At 38.8% G+C, this 23,878-nt stretch overlaps 1 protein-coding gene across 2 annotated transcripts; it reads left to right on the top strand.

Annotated features, from left to right (window-relative positions):
• The first annotated feature begins 882 nt into the window (after window positions 1–882).
• LOC132992587 (putative cytochrome P450 120) lies at window positions 883–22,782 on the top strand. 2 transcript variants are annotated; one of them, XM_061062014.1, is made up of 11 exons: window positions 883–1,304; window positions 2,246–2,323; window positions 4,061–4,145; window positions 4,996–5,031; window positions 5,486–5,625; window positions 5,916–6,039; window positions 6,866–7,010; window positions 7,448–7,552; window positions 11,098–11,225; window positions 16,328–16,415; window positions 21,327–22,782. In XM_061062014.1, the coding sequence occupies exons 1-11, from the start codon at window positions 1,115–1,117 to the stop codon at window positions 21,486–21,488; spliced, it is 1,281 nt and encodes a 426-aa protein (XP_060917997.1). In that variant the 5' UTR covers window positions 883–1,114; the 3' UTR covers window positions 21,489–22,782. The 2 variants fall into 2 exon arrangements, with proteins under 2 accessions (XP_060917997.1, XP_060917998.1); XM_061062015.1 differs by having other exon boundaries at window positions 1,187–1,320.
• The last annotated feature ends 1,096 nt before the right edge of the window (window positions 22,783–23,878 follow it).

The following is a 23,878-nucleotide window of genomic DNA, read 5'->3' as shown; positions in this document are numbered from 1 at the left end:
GGCTTGATGAAAATTAAAGGCAGGGTTGGCAGTTATCTTAAACTAGCATGATTTTAAAAGTAGCATTCCCTCAGTGCTTTGCTACACCCCCTTCCCCTCTGTGCACCCTCAAAAGCCACGCCCCCTCACTTACATGCATTAGCGTCTGTCTCAGCGGTAAGTAAAGTCACCTGTGACACTCTTGAGGATGGGCTAGTGCATGCAAGGGGTAGAGTACTAACAGGGAGACAGCGAGGCACGATTGGCTCTTCAAATGGGTACCTCGTGGCAGACATTGGTTTTTACATGCTTACAACTGCTACACATGACTGATTTTCTTTGTTCCTTTTTCAGAGCACACAAGTTATTAATTTCTGTCAGGACCTAAAGACAATTTCAACCAAAACCTAAAAAGTCTACAAGGAGAAAATTACCAACCCTGCCTTTAATCAAATAACCGGACAGCCCATGACACCAAACAAACTCACCCCAATATGACACAATCTGAATCTAGACTTTTAAATAAATGAAAAATATATTAAAAATAATACATTAAATTTCAGTAAATCTAATTTAGATCACCTCATAATCTTTGAGTAACCTACAAAGAACCTTAAAATGTTTTTAACACTCATCAATTCAACTTCTCCATCTTAATGTATCTTAAATGTATTTAAAAGAACTGAAAAGAAAGGTTGAGAACAACAAAGTGACATTTAATAAAATGAAAAATGGGAAGAAAATACTAAAACTTCGCTTTATTTGCTGCAGGTTTATCGTTAGACTTGCTCGAGGGGGCCGCAGGGAATGCAGGTGTTAACCAACCGGTAACGACCGCATTAGTAACAGGAGGTCCTGAATTACGGATCGCACCTGAACGCTTCACTCGCCGGTGCAGCTGGATAGTTTCAGTCACCTCAGAGAAAACAGTGCCACTGCCAACAATGAGATAGCAGCAATTTGATACACAGATCGCTCGGATTAGAATGATTAACAGACGATGATAACAGGATTTACGCGGAACCAGGATCGAGTCTAAATAAAGTTTAAAGTCACTGTTGTGTGAGCAAAAGTAATTCAACCTTTAACCTAAAAAAAAAAAAAAGAAGAACTCCGTATTCCACGTCGGCCCTGAATGTCGAAACTACCAGGAAATGCAGGTGTGTCGGTGCTCGGGGACAAGTCGCTGGAGTTTTACCGGGACCCGGTGAGCTTCTGCCGGCAGAGGATCGAGAAACACCACAGCAGAGTGTTTCAGTGCCGCCTGCTGAACAGACCGACCGCCTTCATCTGCTCAGTGCAAGGGATGAGAGAGCTGTTGTGTGGTAGGCTGTGTTTTATGTACGTGAATGCACCATAATCTTAATATGAAGCTGAAGGAATATGTTTCAAACTACAAAAAAAAGTCACACAAGGTCATTAATATATTATTGGGGTGAAATATTCATTGTTAAGCCTCCTTTAAGGTTGAGGCTACTTATTGAAACTTGATGATATTACAAGGTGTATCACTACAGAGATATAGACTTTTAAAAGGAAATGTCTCTATGAAAAGTCTAAATTTAAATTGACCTTTTCCCCTCTGCCTCAAGACAATGAGTCAGAAGGGAACAAAAAAGAAATGTTCCTCTGCATAGAGTAAAATCATCCCTGGGATTAGTGTGATCTGTCATGGGAGAGACTCGTGATGTTGCTGCAAAGAGGAGGAGGAGGGTTGTAAGATGTTTTTTTTTAATTATTATTAGTCGTTAATAGTTTGTTACACTAGTTTGCTCGTGTATTAACACTTTTAAAATATAACAACCTTAGGATACTTTTATTATTGTCCTGAGTCTTGACTGCGAACCTAAAAATGTAAAATATTTAAAGTTGTTGGAATATTGGAAATTTCAGATAACATTGAAAACCTAAACATCAGCTCACCATGACGTCATGATGAAAAATGTTATAAACGTGTTTTGTTCCCTTTCTTTTCAGTCAACAAATTATGCCAAATTCATCAGTGTTTTATTCATCCTTTTATTTGTAGTAGTAACTGTGAATGAGATGAAAAAAAAATCAATTTATGTCAAACATATTAATGGGAACTTATAAGCATTACTATATTATGGAATTTTGTCACCTTGAAACTGTACACTGCTGCTACACTCACTGAAAGGAGATCATCCTCAGTGTCTTTCCCCTCACGCTGCTTTAGTGCTTTGTTTGTTTGAACGCACATACGAGTGTATTCATATGTGTGCTTATTAAACATCTTGTGTTTCAGAGAAGTCAAACTTGTTTCTGAAGGATCCAACGGACTTGATGACCAACATGTATGGTGACACTATTGTCACCACGAATGGTAAACACACACACACACACGCACAATAACACCACAAATAATACAAACCAAAGCTTCACAAATAGATTGTAGATATTCAGCTTTGAAAGCATTGGAGCAACAACTAATCCAATTCACAATACGCGTCCGCCGAATCAGTGGGAGCAGCTTGGATTAAGTGTCTTGCCCACATCAGACATATAGCTGCAGGAGCAGGGGATCGAACCCCTGACCTTCCGGTTAAGAAACGGTCCGGCTCTACCAACTGAGCCACAGCTCCTGCAGCCACAAGACCCTTAACCAAAAGTTGCTCTATGAATGGAATTAGTTCATACTGGTGGACACTTTACACAGCAGCGTCAGCCATCAGTGTGTGAATGGTTGTGATTGGGTAGGTGTGACCTGCATTGTAAAAGTGTTTTGAGTAGTCAGAAGACTAGAAAAGTGATATACAAGCCCAAGTCCATGATCCATTCCTGAGACTCTGATTCTTCTTCAATAGCTCAGTGTTCGGTTTTAGACTCTTTTCACAATTTTTGGAACATTTATTGGCCAAAAAAGACGAGTTAGATAAATAATTGGTGGATTCATCTGTGACAAACATACAGTATTTGTTTGGTGCAAGCTGTATTGACCTTTGTTCTTTCCCAGAACTTGTGAGCTTCTGCATTGCATCATTTTGTAATCTGGACTTTTATTTAAAGTGAAAGTGGTACAACAACTTTAATCCCTGTCTTCATTATGAGCCAAAGAAAGTTAACCATGCTCATTATGATCTGCGAGGGAATGTCATAAGAACTGGGGGAAGAGAAAAAAACCTTTATATCAGGGTTATTGTTAAATTATCTCTTTAACACTTGCTTTGCTAAATCCCCCTTTGATGTGCATGAACTACTCAGGGACAAACATATAAGGCTGTGGCTCAAGCACTTTTGAAAAGTACCCAAATATGAATGCAATTCATTCTTGCGGTCACATTTAATGGGGTCACATGATTTGTCGGTTTTTAGGTAAAGTTTAACGTTTTGAGATACATTCATAAAAAACAGACATCCTACCAAATGATTAATAATAGTAATTAGAAAACTATATAGAGGTATCCTTGTTCTTTTATTCTATTTGTATTGACAAAGAACAACTTAGGGATGAATTTAAGTTGAAAAGAAGATGCTCATACGATGTGTTGTGTTTTAACCTCATCAAAACACTGCAGTAACATTAGTTGCCAGAACCTGGCAGCTAACATTACCAAAGTATTCTAATTTCCTTTGAGACTGAAGTTCTGTAATGGCACACACAGTTGAGCTGTTCTCTGCCATCATCACACGACATTTCAGGCCATCCTCGCATGAGTCCTCATTGCAACTGATACAGTAGATGTGGTTTCGTAAAACTATCCAACCAGACCAGAAGGACGAATACGGTTATGTTCGAGCCAGAAAAAGGAAAAATGGGCAGAGGCAGCCAAAGGTGTAAAGAGATACAACCGTCTCTAGTTTCTGCTAGTTCAAGGAACACAAATCATTTCAATACTGCTGTCCTTTGCACAGTTACTTTTATGTGCAATGGACAAAGAAACTAATACCACATTATGTTCAAGATAATATATATAAGCGCATACACACACACACATACACAGAAGATTTAAATAAATCAAACCCTACACTTATTAAGTTAAGATGCTGACTAACAAGCTTTGCTTAACTATGATTCCACGAGTATGAACAATGAATAGTCTGAGTAAGCTGTTTGTTTTAGGGGAGGAGGCATGTCTACTCCGTCTGTCTCTCACAAGCCTGTTCACTGGGAGCTGTTTGGACTCCTCCACTGATTACATCGATAGGTAGGTAAACGAATGTTATTAAAATCATCGTTGTGTATTTGTAACCTGGAGAGTCACACGAGCTGTGTCTTATCTTTCTCTAGCTGTGTGTTTTGGTCCCGCTTGATGATCATGATGGTGACACAAATGTAAAGTTTTTGAAATGTAAAGAGTTTATTCATTAATTGATACTTTGTAACAGAAAATAAATCCAATTGAAAACAGCATCTCTGGAGGGATCTTTGGTCATGACAAAGCAAAATGTACGTCTGATATATTGAATATTATTTTAGCAAAAACTGATAACCTGTCTGTCTGTCCAAATAATTGAACATCAAATGAATGTTGTAAATGTTAATTAGAGCCCGACCGATTAATCGGCCAGCCAGTAATATCGGCCATTATAAGCAAATCCAGTGACTATTGGTATTGGCTAATTTTATCGCAGATATGTGCCAATATTACTAGATTTATTCACCAGTCAAATAGCATTTAATCCTAGCAGTCTTTCTTGGCTGTCACCAGCATAGTGTTCTACATCGATTATTACGAGCATTATCACCGTCCAGGTTGTCAAGCGGTGACGCACCTGCATGCGCAGATACTTTCCAGCTGAGGGACCATTTTGTCTTTGTTAAAGTGTATATCTTTTCCACAAGCTTGATAAATGCATTTAAGGGATCAACGCAAAAAACGTGTATATCTAAAACTATCTATCTATCTCTACAGATCTATATAAGAAAGATATCGACCCTAATGTTAGTATTACAAAATGCTCTGACTGCATCGTTTTTTTTAAAATGTCATCTTGTTCAGGACTTACAGTACGTGTGCGTTTTTTTGTGTTTCTCCTTCCTCTTTCTCTCTGCAGTGTAAGTGACCGCTGTCTGAAGGATCTTTCTAACAGGTAACAATTCATATAAAGCACTCAAAGTGTATTTTTTAAGCAAATGTTTTTTTTGTATAGGTATTCTGCAGTGCAGGCTATGAAACTTGAACATGAAAGACATTTTAATAAACTCTTACAGCAGGGACAAAAAAAAAAAAAAGATGGAGAGTAGGGTTCATCTAAATGTGTGTGTATACAAAAAGAAAAAACTCACACAGCAGCCACAAAACAGATTTGTAAAGAGGCAACAATGCAGGAGAAATGATGACCATCTCCATCAAGGCTACTTTTTTTTAATGCTTTTTATTTTTGGATTCGATTTCCGCTTTTAGTAAAAATGTGTGTTTCAAGTTTTCAGCTCCTTTGTACCCACAGTTATATATAGTTTAATATGAATTATATATTCAAATGTAATTATGCAATTGTTTACGGATTTCATTATGTGTGTGTGTGTGTGTGTGTATGTGTGTAGTGGCGAGCCAGTGTGTGCGTACTCTGCCTTTAAGCGTCTGGGGACAGAGTTGGCGTTGGGCCTTTTCTTGAACGTTCGAGCAGAAGAGCAGCCTGAAGTCTACCAGGAAATCGCGCAACTCTGCACCCAACACTGGCATGGTAAGGAGACACAAATCATGATCATTTCTACTGACTTCTGAACTTCCTTAGCTGCCAACTGTCTGTGATTGTAAGTAAAAAAATAAAATGCTTTAAAAAGGGGTTCATGTCAATGAATTGAAGGAATCTTTCTCTCTCTTTGAGGCGCATTGAGGAAGTCGAACCGCATTGCAAAATCTCCCGCTTCCCCATTTTACTGGAGTTCGAAAGCTATTTTCTTTTTGTGTTGTTCCTTCTTTGCATGTTCGGTGAACGCCTCCTCCTCCTCCTCCTCCTCTCTCCACCTGCAGGGCTGATCTCTGCTCCGGTGAACGTGAAGGTTCCTCTGTGGTCGTCAGGTTTCTCCACCGCTCTTGATGCTAGAGACAAACTGATGGACATCATCAAAGACAAACTGGAAAATGACAAACATGGGTAAGGCTTTGCACACACACTAACACATACACACATCCTGGCTCAAGTTGACTTTCAGGCCACATGTAGAATCTAACACTCATTAAGGGAAACAACTTTCTTGATGATGTAGAAACCACTCCAAAAGTACAATATATTCAGAAGGTACAAATTAATGATTAGAACTTAACATATTATAATATATAACACCATGATGCCTAGAAGTTTAGTCATATAAGTTTAGAAGTTATCACACAACGTGTTCGTGAGGTTCTGGAAGTATTTCAAAATTGCAAATGTGTCTCCATAAACTACCTTTATTTTTTAGTGTAGGGATCTTCAATAGTCAGGATCATGGCATAAACCATTTGTCTTGATGATTAAAGAAAACACAAAGGCTGCTCGCCAATAACTCATTTTGTCTTTTTCAAATTTGACCTGTCCACATAAGCACTGTCAAGCTCTGCCATTTGAGCATTCAGCTCTTTTTTGATACACAAATTGAAAATCGCTTAATAGACATTTGGCACATTGACTAGATGACGGATACTTTCTCTTCTAATAAACCTCTGGGTGAGTTCAGAGGTTTTGAAATGCCTTTATTTTTAAACTTGATAAAAGCGACATTACAATCTGACAACTGGGCTGGATCACGCTCTTTAAGTGATCGTATGCATGCAGCACTTTCCTGCGTGCCATAAATCAGAGGTCAGTAGAGGCTGGTGATCTCTGGTTATGGGATTATTGGTTTATTATGATGAGTCTATGGATATGTCGTGAGCTGTTGAAAGCGACATCTTAATCTGAGCCGTGATGTCTCCTCTCTGCCTTGCGCACTTCTCTACAGTTTTGTGGGCTCTCTTGCTTCTTTGCCGCTGCCTGACTCCAGCTCCGCCTCCCAGCATCTCCTGCTGTTCATCTCAGCTCTGATCCCCAAAGCTCTGGCCTCGCTGCTCACATCCTTTACACTGGCACTCAGTGGAAACGAACAGGTAGAACAATCTAAACACATTTCTTCAAGGTGCAGAAAATAAAATCAGATAGATTGATAATTGTGTGTGATCTTAAATTGGCTCTTGAATGAATTGATTAAATAGTACATAGACTTAGTTTAAACATACCAACCAGACAATCACTACCACATTGATTATCTTCAAATGTCCAGCCTTGGTTGAAGGTCACCTTGAGACTTGTCAGTTTATCTACATTTTTCAGCTGCTGGTACTCACTGCACTCTTACACCAATGCATAAACCTTAGCTTGAAGCTGGTAATCCAGTACTTGATGTTAAAAGAAAGCTAATATGAGTATTTTTTTACTGAGTACAATTAGGCCTCTGTAGAAACAAATACGTGTGATGAGTTTCTTTGCAAAGCATGTTCTACTTCATTTGAAATATACAACTGTATTTCCCAATGTTCATGTGAAGATGCGCCAGCAAGCCCTGGAAGAGCCTGATTTCCTGCACAGAGTGCTGCTGGAGGTTCAGAGACTTTGGCCTCCTTTCATTGGTGGACGCAGACTGGCTGCTCAGGTAAGACTGTTCACCTGACGACTTCTCTGCATCATATGGATTTTTCCTGTCATCATTAGTGGTGTCCAACATTTCTCATCCTGTGCTCAGAATTTGAGAGATTGAGTGTCACTTTGAGGAGTTTAATTTAAGCCGGTATGCTAACCATTTTAAGCACATGGTAGTAACCGTTGATCAGAATATAAAAAAACAATCTGTGCAAAAGTGGAATTAGCTACTTGCTATCTGTATGCATATTTTTTACTTAAATGTTTAATACAGTTTTTTAATGAACACAGGCTTGCAACTAAATTGTTCATTTTAGGGATAGTTAATTTCCTCTTTGGAAACCTTTTGGTAACATCCTCTGTTTGGCATTTCTCACATTTTCTGTCCCCTTGTAAAGATTTGTGATAGTTATTATTGTCCTTGAATGTATTTTTTATATTCCTGTTGCCTTCAGAAAATGACACGCCTGTATTTTATTGTCTGTTGTGTTGCACTTCTGTCCTCTAGATGGCGACATATTACTTTAACAGAAAGTATCTTCCGCTCCTGATGTCATGTTTTGTTGTGCCCGTTGCCTAGTTAGTACAAAGAATCCTGTGTGTTGGACAAGAAACACGAGCACCATACTGAATACAATATAAACCCTGCACTAAATCCCAGTGTAGTCAATCTGAAAATGTCGAGCCTTCGTTGAAGGTCACCTTGAGACTTGTCAGTTTGTCTAAAGTTTTCAGCTGCTGGTGACAGGTGGCTGAAACAAGCTCTTTTCTTCAGAGACCTTTAGGATTGAATACATTTATCAGTGTGATCATAAGTGAGGCACAAAAAACTGCAGTGACTTTATAGCACCATCACATTGATTGCTACATTGCGTGCCAGCTTTCACAGAGCTCTGACTGTCATTATTGGAGCAGCATGTGTTTTTTAATGTCAACATGAGCTGTCAATCGTCATTACACTATTACAATGACAGTAAACCTGTGTTAACTGTAAACTGTTCCATGTTGATGACCCTGATGAATGCCACAAGCCGAAACGCATCGGCCTAATTTGTTAATAAAGTTGATCTTCATACTGGTGTTGCTGGAGCATTTTGACCTTTTCAAACTGTCCCATGCAGCCATCATTTTGGCCTACTTTGTTAACTAGTAGTGACGTGTTATCTATGAAGTTTTGTGTGACTATGACCTCTGTCTGTATCCATTACAGCATCTTCTGTTCGGTAAGCCGACTGTATTTGTTATAACATTGATTTTCATTCATTAAAAATTATTGCTTTCTGCTTTGACATCAGCACAGTCAGCCAATAGAAATCCCTCTTTTCTCGATGCACCGTCTCTGGATTGGCTGCTAGCTTACAGTTGCTCCGCCTCGTCCCGCTCACCGACTGTCGTTGACCATTGAGGCCTCATCAAACAGCCTTATGCAACAGCCCAATCAGAGGCATTGATCCATCTCTGTGATTGATTGGCTCCGCTTCCCCTCCGGAAGGATGTGAGTGAAGGGGACGGGCGGGGGGGACGGGTCAGTCAGTGTGGGGAGTGATGTGTGCTGGTGACACTGAGGCCGAGTGGAAAGTCATTTGTCACTTCTAGGAAGTGCAACAGTTCACACTGAGTGCTGGCCTCAGTGGGACACGGGTTGGTGAGATGTGGGTTTTAGACAATTTTAGAGAAGAACTCTCTGATAAGGTGCCGTGTATTTCTTTTGAAGGCATAAATACAAAGTAGGATACAATGACAGAAAAAAAGGATTTGATCTGATCATTTGTACTTAAAAGTCCTGAAGCTTACGTACAAGGCAGCTTCTTTGCAGACTGCTTAAAGTTAATAAGTGATGTATTGGCCACTTTGAAATGTCAATGACGCATTCTGACTGTGACAATATTAAAACAAACAGAACAACACAGATGTACTCTGAAGTCTTATAAAATAGTATTTTAAAGACAGATGTTACAATGTATCTTAACATTAAATACAAATTTACTTCCCCATCAGGACACTGTACACTGTTTTCAGAAATCTGTGGGAGGCCGTGGCTCAATGGGCAACATACTGAACCCTGAGTTGTTCCCGAGCAGCATAACCAGCAGTGTGAACATTCTCCTCAGAGTAGTCAAATAGAAATCAGGATACTGTGCATGTAAACACCTATGCAGGTTTCTATTTTGGCATAGAACACATTGACTGAGGTTGTGAGATATAAAGACACATCTACAACAGATGATCAGAAACCTGGTTTTGTGTAATGATGGTGTAAACAGGGATGTACATGTTCCATACAAACAGCATGGCCAAAATGAGATAACAAGCAATATGAAGCCCAGAACTGAGATTCAAACAGGCACATCATTGAAAATGACTCCAACCCTGATATAGTCCTAATGTTTTGAAATTGAATAAATAAGCAAGAACACAGCCAAGAAGAGTGAAAGTTGCTCTTCCCACTTGCAAATCTTTTGTAAGACCATAAAAAAACAGCTAATAAAAAGAAGAGCCAAGGGGAAGTCCTGGATCTGTAGAGAAACAAGTTAATGAGATGTTCGTGTGTGCAGGGCGGTGCATAATAAAGATAGACGGTATTAGTATTCACAATCAGGTGGAAAAAAAGGCGAAGCTCCATCCAGGTGGAACTAAGATATGGAACCGTTTGAGTGTGTTTTTGTGTGGAGAGGTGGAGCGCAAGAGTGAGAGAGAGTGAACTCAGCGAGGGCATCTGTCTGTGAGAACAGAGCGAGAAAGAAAGAGGAGATTTGTAAAAGATTTTCCACTCCAGCAGAGAGAGAAAAATGACTAAGGGGGAAGAGGAAAGAGAAACAGTGATCATGTTCTGTTGCAGTCCATTAGTGCAGCTACTAATGGACGGGGTGAAAAGATGAATTTAAAGGGCAACAATCAAGAATGTGGTCTTTTTTTGCCCCAAGGTGGCTCCTTTCAACAGAGCTTAATACCAGCTCCGGAAATTTGGTTGGGAATGGAAATGCAATTTTACTTTGAGGCAAACATTTGGGTTAAAGAGGTCACTCATTCCCTTTGGCTCAAAGGGGAGCTAATAGCATGTTGTTGAATTTGCATCAATGCTGTCTTACCATCTCGTTTTATATCATGGCTGTCTATGATGAAACTGCTTGTATATTCAAAGCAGGACTTGCCATTTGAATGACGTTTGAAAATCAGAGGTAACAACTAAGACCCCGGTGAAAGCTGCATTCATTCCACAGGGTGAAGAAATAGTCTTGGTGACACTGCTACAGCCTGTTTTCCCAAGCGTTGATGTTAATTTAGTAAGAAGAAACTACAAGATGTTTTAACTTAAACCATGCAGGGTCACTGATATTTCATACTGGTGTCGTTCAGCCCCCAATCATATATGTCGGATAGCAATCAATAAATGGAAAGCGCAGAGTGGTTGGAGAGTTTCAGGAAAAGTGAAGAATGCCGTCACAAAAATGATCATGGTTAGCACTTTCGACGGTACTGTACAGGTAAAGGTACGTATATGTCACGTGATATAAAATAAGCTCCTAATGTGCCATGTCCTTCACTTTCTGTGTGTAGGATGCCACCCTCGCAGGGTTTCTGGTCCCAAAGAATCACGGGGTCGTCTATGTCAGCCACTCTGTCCACCGAGACCCTGACGTCTTCCATGAGCCAGACAGCTTCCTTCCAGAGAGATGGAGTGGACGGTGAGAATCTTTGATTTCTTCGTCTTTTAGTGCTGGTTTAACTGAGTGTCTCAGTTAAAGACACCCCCCCCCCCCCCCCCATATACAGAGGCTACAGTGCTCGACTCATCAGCTGCAGGTTTAACTCTGGACCTCTGGCCTTTAATGCATGTTTACCCAAAATTTTCCTTCCCCACATTTTCTGCATCTCTTAAGCTAATGTCATAAATAAAGGTGGAAAAAAATCCAAAAAGAAATATGCCACTATAGTCTTCAAAGATAAAACATAGACTTTCTAGCGCTATGCTAACAAAAATTAAATCGTGGGTTTCAAAAAGGTTGATTTATCATTGGTTTCAGTTTGCATGGTTTTTGTTTTTAAATCAGTTTTGAGACACAGCAAGTCAAAATCATTGCAGAAACCTCAACTCATGTGATTTGGTTTCTCTCTCTTATTTGAAGAAGTAGAAGAAGAGTGGAATATATTTTTTTCTGTTTGGTTTTGAATACAAAATTGTGTCATTGTTGGTCAAAGCTTCTGGTTTGGAGTGTGGTCGGCGGCTGTGGTATAATCGTACAATGCCTGATAAATAAATAAATAATAAATAAAAATAAATAAAGAATAACAGACAACAATCTGGATTTTGAAGCAAAATCAAGATGCACAAAGAAACAGTTGAAGAATGCCTTCCTTAGTGTCTCTCGCTCTCTAGCTTCATGTAGCCTACTGATAGAGAAACCTGATCTGACTCTCACCTAATTCACTCTTTCCATCAACCGCTTTTCTATTCATGCACTTCCTCCATTCACGTGTTTATTCTCATTCATGCTTGATCATTCAGACGACACAGCAGATAGAGGGAAAAAAATGAATGTATGTATGTTGGAAGCTGCTGCTATGGAAACCAGTCACCTGACACTGTCTTTACCAATAGGGATTCCCTGTGTGTGTGTGTGTGTGTGTGTGTGTGTGTACTTGTGTGTGTGTGTGTGTGTGTGTGCAGGGTGGGGGAGAAAAAAGCCCTGAGGTAAAGGGATGGGATACCGAAAATGAGTCAGAGAAGATCCTATCCTTCACACGTGTCTGAACAAAAAAAGTGTGAATCCTCTAAAATAACATGTTCTCTTTTTATTCAAGCGGTTAAAAATAATTCCTCATTAAAATAAACCCTTTCAATGGAGATTAATCAAATCAACAGATGCACATAAAGCACACAGCCACATCAGTTAAGGCAATTTCACAGTCAGGATTATTTCCTTTTTAATCTTTTTTTTTTGTGGCTACCTTGATCATGATCATGATAATCACGTGAGATTTGGTGAAGAGAGAGAAAACACATTTTCAAGGTCAAAAAAAAGACCTTGACAGTATTTATAAATACATTTCAGTGTCTTGGTATAGTTAAGATGTAGGATAGATTTTTCTGCAAGGAATGAAAATAGATTTTTTTTTTTCTTCTCTCTTTTAGGGAATAGATTCGGTCAACCATAAATTAACTAAAGATAACATGTTGTACAATTTCCCCTACGAAGCAAAAAGGACAAAAGATGTTCTGGATTTTATTTATATGGTGTATTTACAAAGAAAATGTATAAATGACTCTTTAAGCGATTAAAGATGATGATCTGCTTTGACCCAAAACAATGTTAACCTACTGATGGATGTCATTTAAAAAATGTAATGAAATTGATAGAAAGGTAGCTGTTGCCATGGTAACTGGGTACCTCATACCCATTTTTTTACCAATGGGGATTCCCTATGCGCTTTGTGTGTGAGTGTGTGTGTGTGTGTGTGTGTGTGTGTGTGTGTGTGTGTGTGTGTGTGTGTGTGTGTGTGTGTGTGTGTGTGTGTGTGTGTGTGTGTGTGTGTGTGTGTGTGTGTGTGCTTCCTGATCTGCGGGATGGGGTTAAGAATGAGTCATGATGTATTTTTTCTTGAGAAAATAATATGATATAAAATGTATCAAAAAACGCATAAAAAAAAAAAAAGAGATGATCATGGAGGAAACTATAATTTGCTGAAACTTCCACAATGAAACCTTTAAGAAATACATTTTGAAGAAAAAAAAACACAAAGTGATCTAAATGCTTATTCTTATTTATAAGAATGATCTACAACATAATGACATTGATGATTGGACATGGTGACGGAATCTTTCTCTGGTTTTATCCCATTTACATCACTTTGCTGCATTTAATCATTATCTGCACCAAAGATGAATAATTACAAAAATACCTACTGAATTTAATAAATGAAACTTTTTAGTTTGAGGTTCATGTCTCCTTAAGTAGTAGTTGTAGAAGATTCACTGGTTCTATATTTGTGAATGCTAGATATTAGTCTTAACTGCTGCTGAAATGAGTGAGTTTCCCTCTGGAGGAATAAATTAGGCATCTTTCTGATTGTTTGTTTGTTTGTTTGTGTGTTTGCTGTATCAGTCCACTTATCTTCCGGTCTGTTTTTCTTTTCTTCCTACCTGCTTCTCTCTGCTCCTCCATCTGTCAGTCTACCTGGAGATTATTTCCCTGTCAGCGTTGATAGCTGCCTAGCTCCTCTCTGTGCCACCTGGCTCTTTAAAGTAATGACTGCAGTGCTGTTACATAACAAGCCCACCTACGATAACTACAGTTTCAACACATCGTGTGTGTGTGTGTGTGTGTGTGTGTGTGTGTGTGTGTGTGTGTGTGTGTGTGTGTGTGTGTGTTCTATTCTGTATCATCAATGTGACTGTTTATGTGTGTTTGTTTTTCCAGTTGGAAGCTAATAGCATTGCCCCCCTCCCCAGGCTCCGGCTGTAGATGAATGAATCGGAAATGCTACCAAACACAGATACAAATCTGAGCTACTGCAGTGGGCTGAGTTGTTAGTTCCAGATATATCTGAGAATACGTTTTCTTTAAATCCAAAAGATTTGAATAATTTTTTTTTTTTTTTTTTTTTACAGATATTCAGTATTAGAATTCTTCAAAACCCACATACATTAATTGAACCATATACATATTAGTGAGCCTTACAATCACACTGAATAAAGATAAAGATACACTTTATTGATCCCCCATGGGGGACATTTTTTTGTCACAACAGCTCAAGAAACAGGAATATAATTATCAAAAATAAACAAGAAGTTAAAAATCAATCACCTAATTTGACTTGTGTTCAGTTTTTGCTCTAACCATTCAGGAGAATGTCATTAATCCTTCCCACAAAACTTGTTTTGAGCATTTTTTAGCAGGAAAAATACTGAAATTTGATGAACTATCCGTACTTCAAGTTTAAGTAAAACAAATGTGCTGCTTAGATCTAAACATACAGTAGTTGTTGCTCGATTGTTCCGACAGAATCACTGTGATATTTTTAGAAAGTTGAACTTTTTCAGTTTGTTCCCTTTAAAAAAAAAGCCCATTCATGAAAATTATTATTAAATAAATAAATAAACAATGAATTAATACATATATATATACATATATATATACATATTAATTGTTTCGGTCATGGACTATCTGCCTTCATCTTCATTATAGAAGAATGAAGGTGGAAACACAAGGAAAACTTAAGCAGTAGATTTTATTTCTGTTTTTTTGCCATCTCTTCAACATATCTAATCAAACTTTATACTGGACTGGACTATGTAAGATTTTACTTCTCTGTGTCTCAGAGTGCAGTGTGACACACTACACATTTAAGTGTTACAGGACGGGCCTAATAGAACATTAAACCATTAGATAGAAGCTGCAAAGAACAAGTTACATTCTCCCTTCTTTAAGTCCTACACACACACACACACACACACACACAAAGCCTCTAACACACTGGACTCAGACTACACACACAGCTAATGCTTCCTGTTTGCCTTTAATCAGAGCTCAGGTTTCAGGAACACAGGATACATTAGTGGTGAGAGGGGAAAGATGGCCCGCACGAGTAGGCTGCTGAAAACCGGCAGCTCTTTATTTAAAATATATTTTTGGAGGCATTACATTAAAAACGTATTACACATGTGGCAGAAAGTCCAAAAGACACATCACTTCACATTTGACTCTGCTGGCACGCATTACTGCTTCTTACTGTAACAGGTTTGTGTTTTTCTTTTTGTCGTGTTTTTAACCGTCTAGCTTTATTTAAGTAACGGCATTTCGCCCCCATGTTAGCTTCGAATCATTTATGGAAGTGACAATTAATTCAATCTTGAATCAATTTTTGATACTAAATCCAGTCCCACTTGTGTTGTGGTCATTGTCATTCATGCTACCCAGAGTCAAAAGACAAGTTTTTTATTTCATGCCAGGTTCCTGAGCAACAAGCAAGGAATAGTTATAAAAAAAATCATTTTGCACGAGTTGTTTGCTTTTTTTTTTTTGTGTCAGATACATCAACGCTCCCCACAGTGCCAGATTTGAGCCGCTCACATCTGCATCATTCTGATCGGAAATATGAACCATCATTTGGATCCTGTCCTTGGTTGAGAGACGTCTGCCCATCATTTCATCATTAGGATGTCACATCTGATGACCATTCTGTGAATAACAGTGACTTCTTTGACAGTTTTTGTTTTTTGAGGAGCACAAACAGAGGCATGAAGTGGTCATTATTCTGCTGAGAAGTGGACGTTGAATGGGATGTAAATCAGTCCTGAAGAACAACACTGGCTTTAGCACTCTGATTTGTTCACATTCATTGGTTAAATATGAAGTTACACACATATTGAAATGGGATTTTGTACCTTTCCAGCAAAGCATATCGACACATGTTTATATATAAAATACATTTAGAATAAAACATTAAAAACAACTCTCAAAGTATAATAAAAGTAAAAACAGTGGAGTAGAATTTAAAGGTTGCATAATGATATTATACATTATCATTTAAGATCTGTGGTATATACTACCTACCTTGTTGTGCAACGTACATTGTTGTTGTGTAAGTGGTGTTCTTAAATTGTGCCAGTGCAACCTAAAGTGAAAAGCGTCGGGTTATGGGTTGTAAACAAATGTATGCATGTATGTATGAACAAGTGTTTCCCTTTTCTCTTTTCGAATACTGATATCAGCATATCTGATTTCTTTGCAAATATTTTGTGTTTGTGTGTATTTGTGTGTAACCATGATACTCTTTGTCTGTGCAGGAATGCAGGTCAAGAGCACTTGCTGTGTTCCTTCGGTAACGGGCCAAGAGGCTGCATTGGAACTAAACTTACCGATGTCTTCCTAAAGGTGACTCCCTTTCTTTGCTCATTTCACTGCCATGCACAAACACATGTGCCACAACCTCATTAGTGCCATTGCTCTTCTTGTCTGTAAGATTGTGACATTTTTGAGCAAAGGAGGAAAAGGATAACTGAAGGTGTTTTTTTTTTTTTTTTGACAGAAACAGACACAAAGGAGGGTTTATAATGCTGAGAAATGTGTGGTTCTCCAGCCTCCGCTTTGCATTTTTCATTTCAGTGTCTGTGTCACAGGGTTAGGAGGGGGTCTACTGGACTCAGCAAAAAGGCTGCTGAAAAATGTACTACCAATCAACCAATGTGTTAAATCTCCTTCAGGGGGGAGACGAGGATCCAACAGCACTGATTAAGAATAACACAAGCTATATACAAGTGTGAGAAGTAGGAAGCTAGTTAGGTTTTGCAAAACCCCAAATAAAATATTTACAGGACTGCTCTTCAACCTTGTAATGTAATCACACATATATGTCATAAGTAATCTAATCTTTAATCAGTAATTCTATGATAAAATCCACATTGGATGAGGTCTTGTCTTAAAGCTTTTACCCCACAAAAAGACATCTGACTTCGAGACTGCACACTGTAGCTACAATACTGAAAACACAGCCATTCAAGAATGAGATGATGATTAAGGAGGATAGGCTTCTTGGAAAGCCCTTAATCACAATTAGGACCTTCAAGGTATTACTATTAATATGGATTAACTTTATATGACTTATAAATCAATAACAAAATAAGGAAGATTTGAAGATTTTGCAGCCTTATATCTAGAGAGGGAGCATAAGAGGCTGTGAACCATCACCCAGCCACTCAGTAAGCAGCGCTTGTCGGTATGATGAAATGCTTGGCTGTGCGTTTGTGTGTGTTTAATAGAGTAAGAGATCACATAGAGAGGCCAGGTACAGACTGTTCTGTTTGAACCACCTGTCAGTCCCCACGGCACCTCTCACCATAGCCACCTTTTCCTATATACTCCAGAGACAAGCAGACAAACACTCACACGTGCAAACATGACCCTTGGGAGCCCAGAACAAGGCAGGTGATGTTACAGGTGTTACCACAGGAAGGGGATAGATGTATTTCCCATGTGAGGACGTTCCCTCCAAGAACAGCTGTGTGTGTGTGTGTGTGTGTGTGTGTGTGTACAGTATGTGCCTTGTGAGCCTTGACACAGGAGAGTTAGGGGGTAGCACCAACTTCAAAACAAACACTGTGAGCTAGTGGATTTCAAAGGAGACTTATGCAACTGGCTTGTAAGGATCCCCGCTTATTTTTATTTCTAAAAGACAACCCTCCTGAATGACCAATACGTAAAACATCTACTGAATTAAATCACATGTTGGGGGGTTAGAGTTTGGCTATGTTTCCTTTAACTTCCCTAAAATCAAATATGTGTGATATACTAGCATCCAGGTACACAAGGAATGTGCTGGGGGTGGGGGCTAACTTCTTCCAGCTGGCTAATGAAAGCTGCCAGTTCTTTTAAGTAGCAGTATGTTGTGTTACCCTAGTGTACCATAGTTTTTTGAACCAGTGGTTTCATGACTTCATTCATTGCCGCGTCAGCTGCTTATCGTTGCTGTTTCCCAATAAACATGGCCAGAGAGAGCAGGGGGAAGGAAGCAGAAGCAGATTGCACTTGTCAGCCAATGAGAGGCTTATCTCAGCAGTTCACATCCGTTGAGTCAGACTGTTAACCAACTCTGGAAGTGCGTTATTTCACCTACGCTGGTGGTTACACTTAAAGATCTGTATGATCTGGACGGAAAAAGCTGCACAGGCACGGAAACATAATATGTATGCGGGTGTTTCAGCAAAGTAACCAAAATGGAACAGAGAGATGACTTAATCTAATCACACACACACACACACACACACACACACAGACTCCCATGAGTCATTGTTAATGCCTGATTGAATAGAGCTCAGGTGAAATGTCCAAAGTGGTTGAACGATCTGCTCTCCTCATTGTTCAGCAGGACAATCCTACCTCAGTGTTTAGAACCAGATTACTAAACATAACCAGTGTCATGGAGACAGAAAAATTGGTTTTATTCTATTGCTCTTCAAATGGTGTAATCAACTTCCCTCTGCAATCACACATTGGAAAGTTTATTCTTACTTTGAAGTTCCTGTAGAAAAATAGAAAATATATATTTGTTACAGCTGAAAAGACTGTTATTAACCGTAACACTAAATTCCAGAGATGAAAAAAATTGCTAAGTACTGTTTACAAAATTAAGTTTAAAAAACACCAACAATTAAGCAGTCTGGGATACTGCGGGTGTGTCCTTTGAATGTGCCAAAATCACGCCCACTTGAATGGCACTACAGGAACATTAGAGCCCCTCTTCATGTACCTAAGTCAAAGCCAGTGATTATCAATGTCATGGCGATGGCTATAGACATCGCAAAATGTATTAATCATGTAAAATTGGTTATTAAGAGGAATAGGGGAATTTCTACAAGAGAGAGGACTACCCCAGAGATAACCAGCCTCCAAAAACCAAAGGGACCTAAAAGTGCACTGACTTTTCAAACAGACTGGTAGCAGAGAATAAGGTGGATTTCATTTGTGTCTGTGCTAATAGCCAACGACTGCAGGTCTACTGCCGTTCAATGAGCCATGCAGTAGACAAAAGCTGGTTACTGTGATCTGAACAACTCTCCCACAGCTGTACAGTAGATATGGATGAAAAGTCATCGTCATGCAATATAGTCTGATAATGCTGCAAACCAAACCTTTTTGAAAACACAAACGAGAAACAGTTCCATTTTAAGTGGATCATTTTCTTGAAAAAGTGGCCTTAAAGTGATGTGAAACATCCTAATGGTCAAAAGCCATAATTCAGTCAAATTTAGTTCTGAGTCTTTTCACATGTATACTGTTACATTTCTTCTTAAATATACAGTTAGGGTGTTTAGAGACCAATATCTGATTTTTCTTTACAGAGACTTTAAGGGTTTAATTCATTAACCTTCACTGACCACTGTTATATAAATCTCTAGGCATCCATGAATTCATTATTTAGAAGAAAAAATCAGTCAGGTTGTCATCAAGATACATGACATAGACCTGCTTAATATTATCTCTTTATCAGCACCCAACAAACACATAATAAAACACATTTTTTTAGGTTAAATGCCATTACAAAAAGAAACATATTTCAGCAGGCAGATTGGTGATAAGTGGCTTTTCAAAGCTGCATGACAAAAAATAACAGAAGCCAAACAGTATTAAATATATTGTGACACCACACCAAGTTTGAGTGTAAATAAATACATAAACAACAAATAAAACAGCAAATGTCATCACACAGGGGGATTGTATACGGCAAACTAGTTTCTAGTCTAGTTTCTTTTCACACACTTTTATGCAAAAGAAACAAAATAAGAGAAAAATAAGTATTGCAAAGTCAAGGGGCAGAAACGAGTCAGGTAAAACAAATAATTAAATCAAAATATGTCAAATGTAAAAAAAATTAAAAGAAGACTCTTTAGTGTTAAAAAAAATAAGAAGGATGAAATGTGCAAAATAAGACAAATGTTCACGATGGAAATTTAAGAACATTTTCAACATGCAAACATGAAAATCTACTATGAATAATTCAAATTTGAAAAAAAAAAAATACTAATAATAGATCCAATTAGATTATGAGGTTACGTCTATAAATATGTGGCATGGGCAAAGAAAAGAGTCTGTCAGCACCAGGTTTCCCTGAGCCTTTGTGATGAGGTCATCCGCAGTCAGGATTAATTTTTAATTTCACTTTCACTGACGCAGCTGGTCACCTGTCTTCTAATCACTGTGGTCTGTATTATTTCAGAAACATGATGTCATCCATAGCAATGAGGTCAACTCTGATCCTCTGCTAGTGCATGTTTCCCTGTCCCTCAGTGAAGAAGCACTGGGTCAGTTGCGATAGTTGCGCCCTTGTAAAGAAGCACCGACGACTGAATGTCGCACCCTTGCCATCACTTAAATCAGATTTACAGTAGTTCACAATAATGCATAGGCTGACACTCTTCTTTTGTTGTAACCTGACCTCTGATGTCTGATTTGCTCTTAGCAGACTGGCCACTTATACCACCAAACACATGCACACACTCACATGAGGGAGTGACCAGAGTAAAAAGTAGACCACAGGGATCTAGGTCAGAGATGTGACTCATCGCCTCCTTGCTTCATGCTTCCCCTTTTTTTCCTTCCTCCCACCCCCACCATCATCATCATCCTTCCTCCATTCCCTCTCTTTTTTGCTCCCTTCCTACATAGTGTTCATTCATCCTGCCCCTCCCCCTCTATCAGGAAAATCTCCATTCAGAAAGTGGAGGGGGGGCGGGGCAAGTAGCTGTTACTAGTTGATTTGATTGGTCGGATCTGTGGCGAGAGTGTCAGCCAATGGAGAATGCTGGATATGATATCACAAGCCATGTTGCTCTGGGTGCATTTAGTGTGTAAAATAAAATTGAAACAGGCACGCCTTAAAGATAAACAGACCTAAGCTTGTGATATTATCTGATGACATTTAGAAATATTAGAATTGTGCTCAGCTGTTACTGAGCTCTTCTCCATGTGCAGGAGCACAGTTATGAACTGTTTATTATTTCAGTCTTTTCTGCACACACTACATGGACTTAATGTTCCATTTTGACAGGGTAGCTAAAAAGGTGTTGCGTTGCATTTCTATTTTCAAATCTGGCTGTAGCTTAACAAGTTGGACTCTTATTCAGCATCCCACTCTGCCAAGTGCACTTTAGAAGAACATTTAGATTTAGCATATTATGACGTAATCACTGACAAACAACCTTTTAACTCTAAACAAAGTCTGTCATGCAGAGAGAGTGTTGCAAAAAGTTACATGTTCAGAAAACAATGTTTTTTCTTTCCTACCACCAGGAAGCGTGTATGTATCTGTTAAAGCACTACGACTGGTGTTTGGATCCTCCATCACAGGACCTGGAGTACAAATGGCTGCCTGTGTCTCGGCCCGCCAACACCCCCACCATCTCCTTCACCCGACTGGATCCGACCAGATCTGACAGGAGCAAAACCAGCTAAGGATGCACAGTACGCTTAGTGATGCACCTGCTGATAAGTTAGAGAAAAAAAATAACAACATACGTGAACTAAAAACTGTAGCTGAAGGCCTGGTGCCTGTCTAAAAAAAAAAAAAAAACCAGCTAAAATATGGAGACACACAGAGGGAAGCCAGCACTGTGAGGTTTCCCCCCGCTGTGTTTAATACAGTAATCGTCCTGGGGAAAGCCGAGGAGTGCGCTGCTTTCAGTCTGCGTGTTCCTCTGACAGATACTCTGCAGCTTTGCTTGATAAATCTGCCACAGAAGTAAAAAATAAATGACTCATTCCTCTATTGTTAAATCAGTCGTTTCTTGGCTGCGTTTCCGTGGTCTGTTTGAATGAGTCATTTATTTTACTTCAAAAAGATTAATCATCAAAACTCTTTGTCTTAATGATCCTGTCATCTGTCGTTGCTTTGATCATGAATTTAGATTTACTTCGATTTAGCCTTTTTTATGGTTGTGTTTGATTGTGAACTGGACTTGAAATCACCTCCAACAAGGCAGCTTCTATGAGGTACAATTGCATCTTTGTCCCAACACTGCAGTATCAATATTACAACCTTGTACATCCCACCAATATACGTTTGGCGCGCACACACACACACACACACACACACACAGAGGTAAACCCTCAGATTTCATCACTTAATGCCAACCTGTCTTCCCTCCCCCCTCCACCTCCTAGCAACCACAACTGCTTAGCAACTGTTCATCACACTGACACTGACTCACTTTCCTTTGGTATGCAAGTCTCACACACACACACACACACACACACACACACACACATACACACACACACACACACACACACACATACACACACAAGATGGTAATTTCTGAAGCAGTTGGCTATGATAAACACACCACGGGATCACATGTCACAAAGCCACCGGGCTTTTCAGAGCATGCGCCAAAATTTGAAATCACCTTCGTGACCTGAATAATTTTGAGCGACATGAATCATAAACTAATCTTGTTCTGTGTCTTCAGCATTGATTTATTTTATTTTAAACTCCTTATTTATTATTAAGTTTACAAAACATGTATTCTTTGTCTTTTTTGTGTCTTTGCTTTTAGCACATATTTACATGCTTCATTTATCAAATCTCTTTTTTTAATGTTGAGTTTGGCCTTGGTGTTTTTACCGGTGTCTTACAACTGGAGCATTTTGAATGCTAGTGACTTCTATCTAATAGTGTCTAAAAAATACTGGGAGATCATTGACTGATTCAAGGACAAAGAAAATAAAGAAAATAACTGATACCTTATTTTGCAGCATTTTGCTTTCATATTACAATGAGCGAACAGTTTCACTGCGCACATTTCCTGTGTAGCACATATTCCTCAGAGGCTAAAATAAAACACTTTCTTTGTATTAGAAGAGAGAAAAGAACTTGAATTCAAATACATAACAAATACTTATATTTAGTACATTTGGTAATACCCAGTATAAGGATAGTTCTTGTTAAGGTTCACCATATTGAATTACAGAAATGAACATGCATCAGAACATTATCATTCTGTGAATGAAGCATGGAGAGTTAACATGTAGAAAATGTGAGCAATGCTGTCTGCATAATCGCCCGTAGGAATGTGTCTCAGAAAGATGCTTTTGTGCTGCTCAACAAACCGACTGTGTCTTACTGCCGTCTCACAAACACACACACAACTATTCTCCTTCAATACAAAACTGAATTAAGATGCAGATGTGCATTTTTCTCCCTTAGTCATTTGATGTCTCACTTTCTCCCTCACACACACACACACACACACACACACACACACATGCAGACATACATCACAGACTGTGGTAGAAAATGGGGTTCTTGTGAACAGTGTGGTACAGTATGACTCACTGCTCACTCTGCACTTGTCACTTACAGTGAAGCCTCTAATGTTTAATTTATTTGTGCTCTTTCCAAGTCAGTTGATTTTGAGAGCTTAGCTAGCTCTTTTAATTGCTCTTTTTGCGCTTCCAATCTAATTAAAATCACTAAGAGTACTGGCAGGCTAAATGGTTAAAGAACAACACTATGCTGGTTCATTATTTACAAATCACATTTACTTGAATGCATATTTTTCCCACAGCATACTCTAAGAGTTAAGTTTCATTGTTACTTGCTGCTAATGCTCAAAATGTTTCTACTTGTGGTGTTAAATGCAACATAGAGAGGACTGAAACATTTGTTTTATGTAGGGAACAAACAAACTATGTCAGCTGACACTGTCATGGTATTGTGGTTAAATGCAGGGAGATTGTTCAAATACCAAAATGCGCTTCTTTGATTTCTTGCCAATAGGGATCAATACCATGCCGTATAGAATATTTAAATATGAATCTACATCCAATGACACGTTAGCTTA

This window comes from Labrus mixtus, chromosome 17 (genome assembly GCF_963584025.1).
Source record: "Labrus mixtus chromosome 17, fLabMix1.1, whole genome shotgun sequence".
In the NCBI taxonomy this organism is placed as follows: domain Eukaryota; kingdom Metazoa; phylum Chordata; class Actinopteri; order Labriformes; family Labridae; genus Labrus; species Labrus mixtus.
Note: the sequence above shows the minus strand (reverse complement) of the source record. Positions and strands in the feature narration are given on the sequence as shown.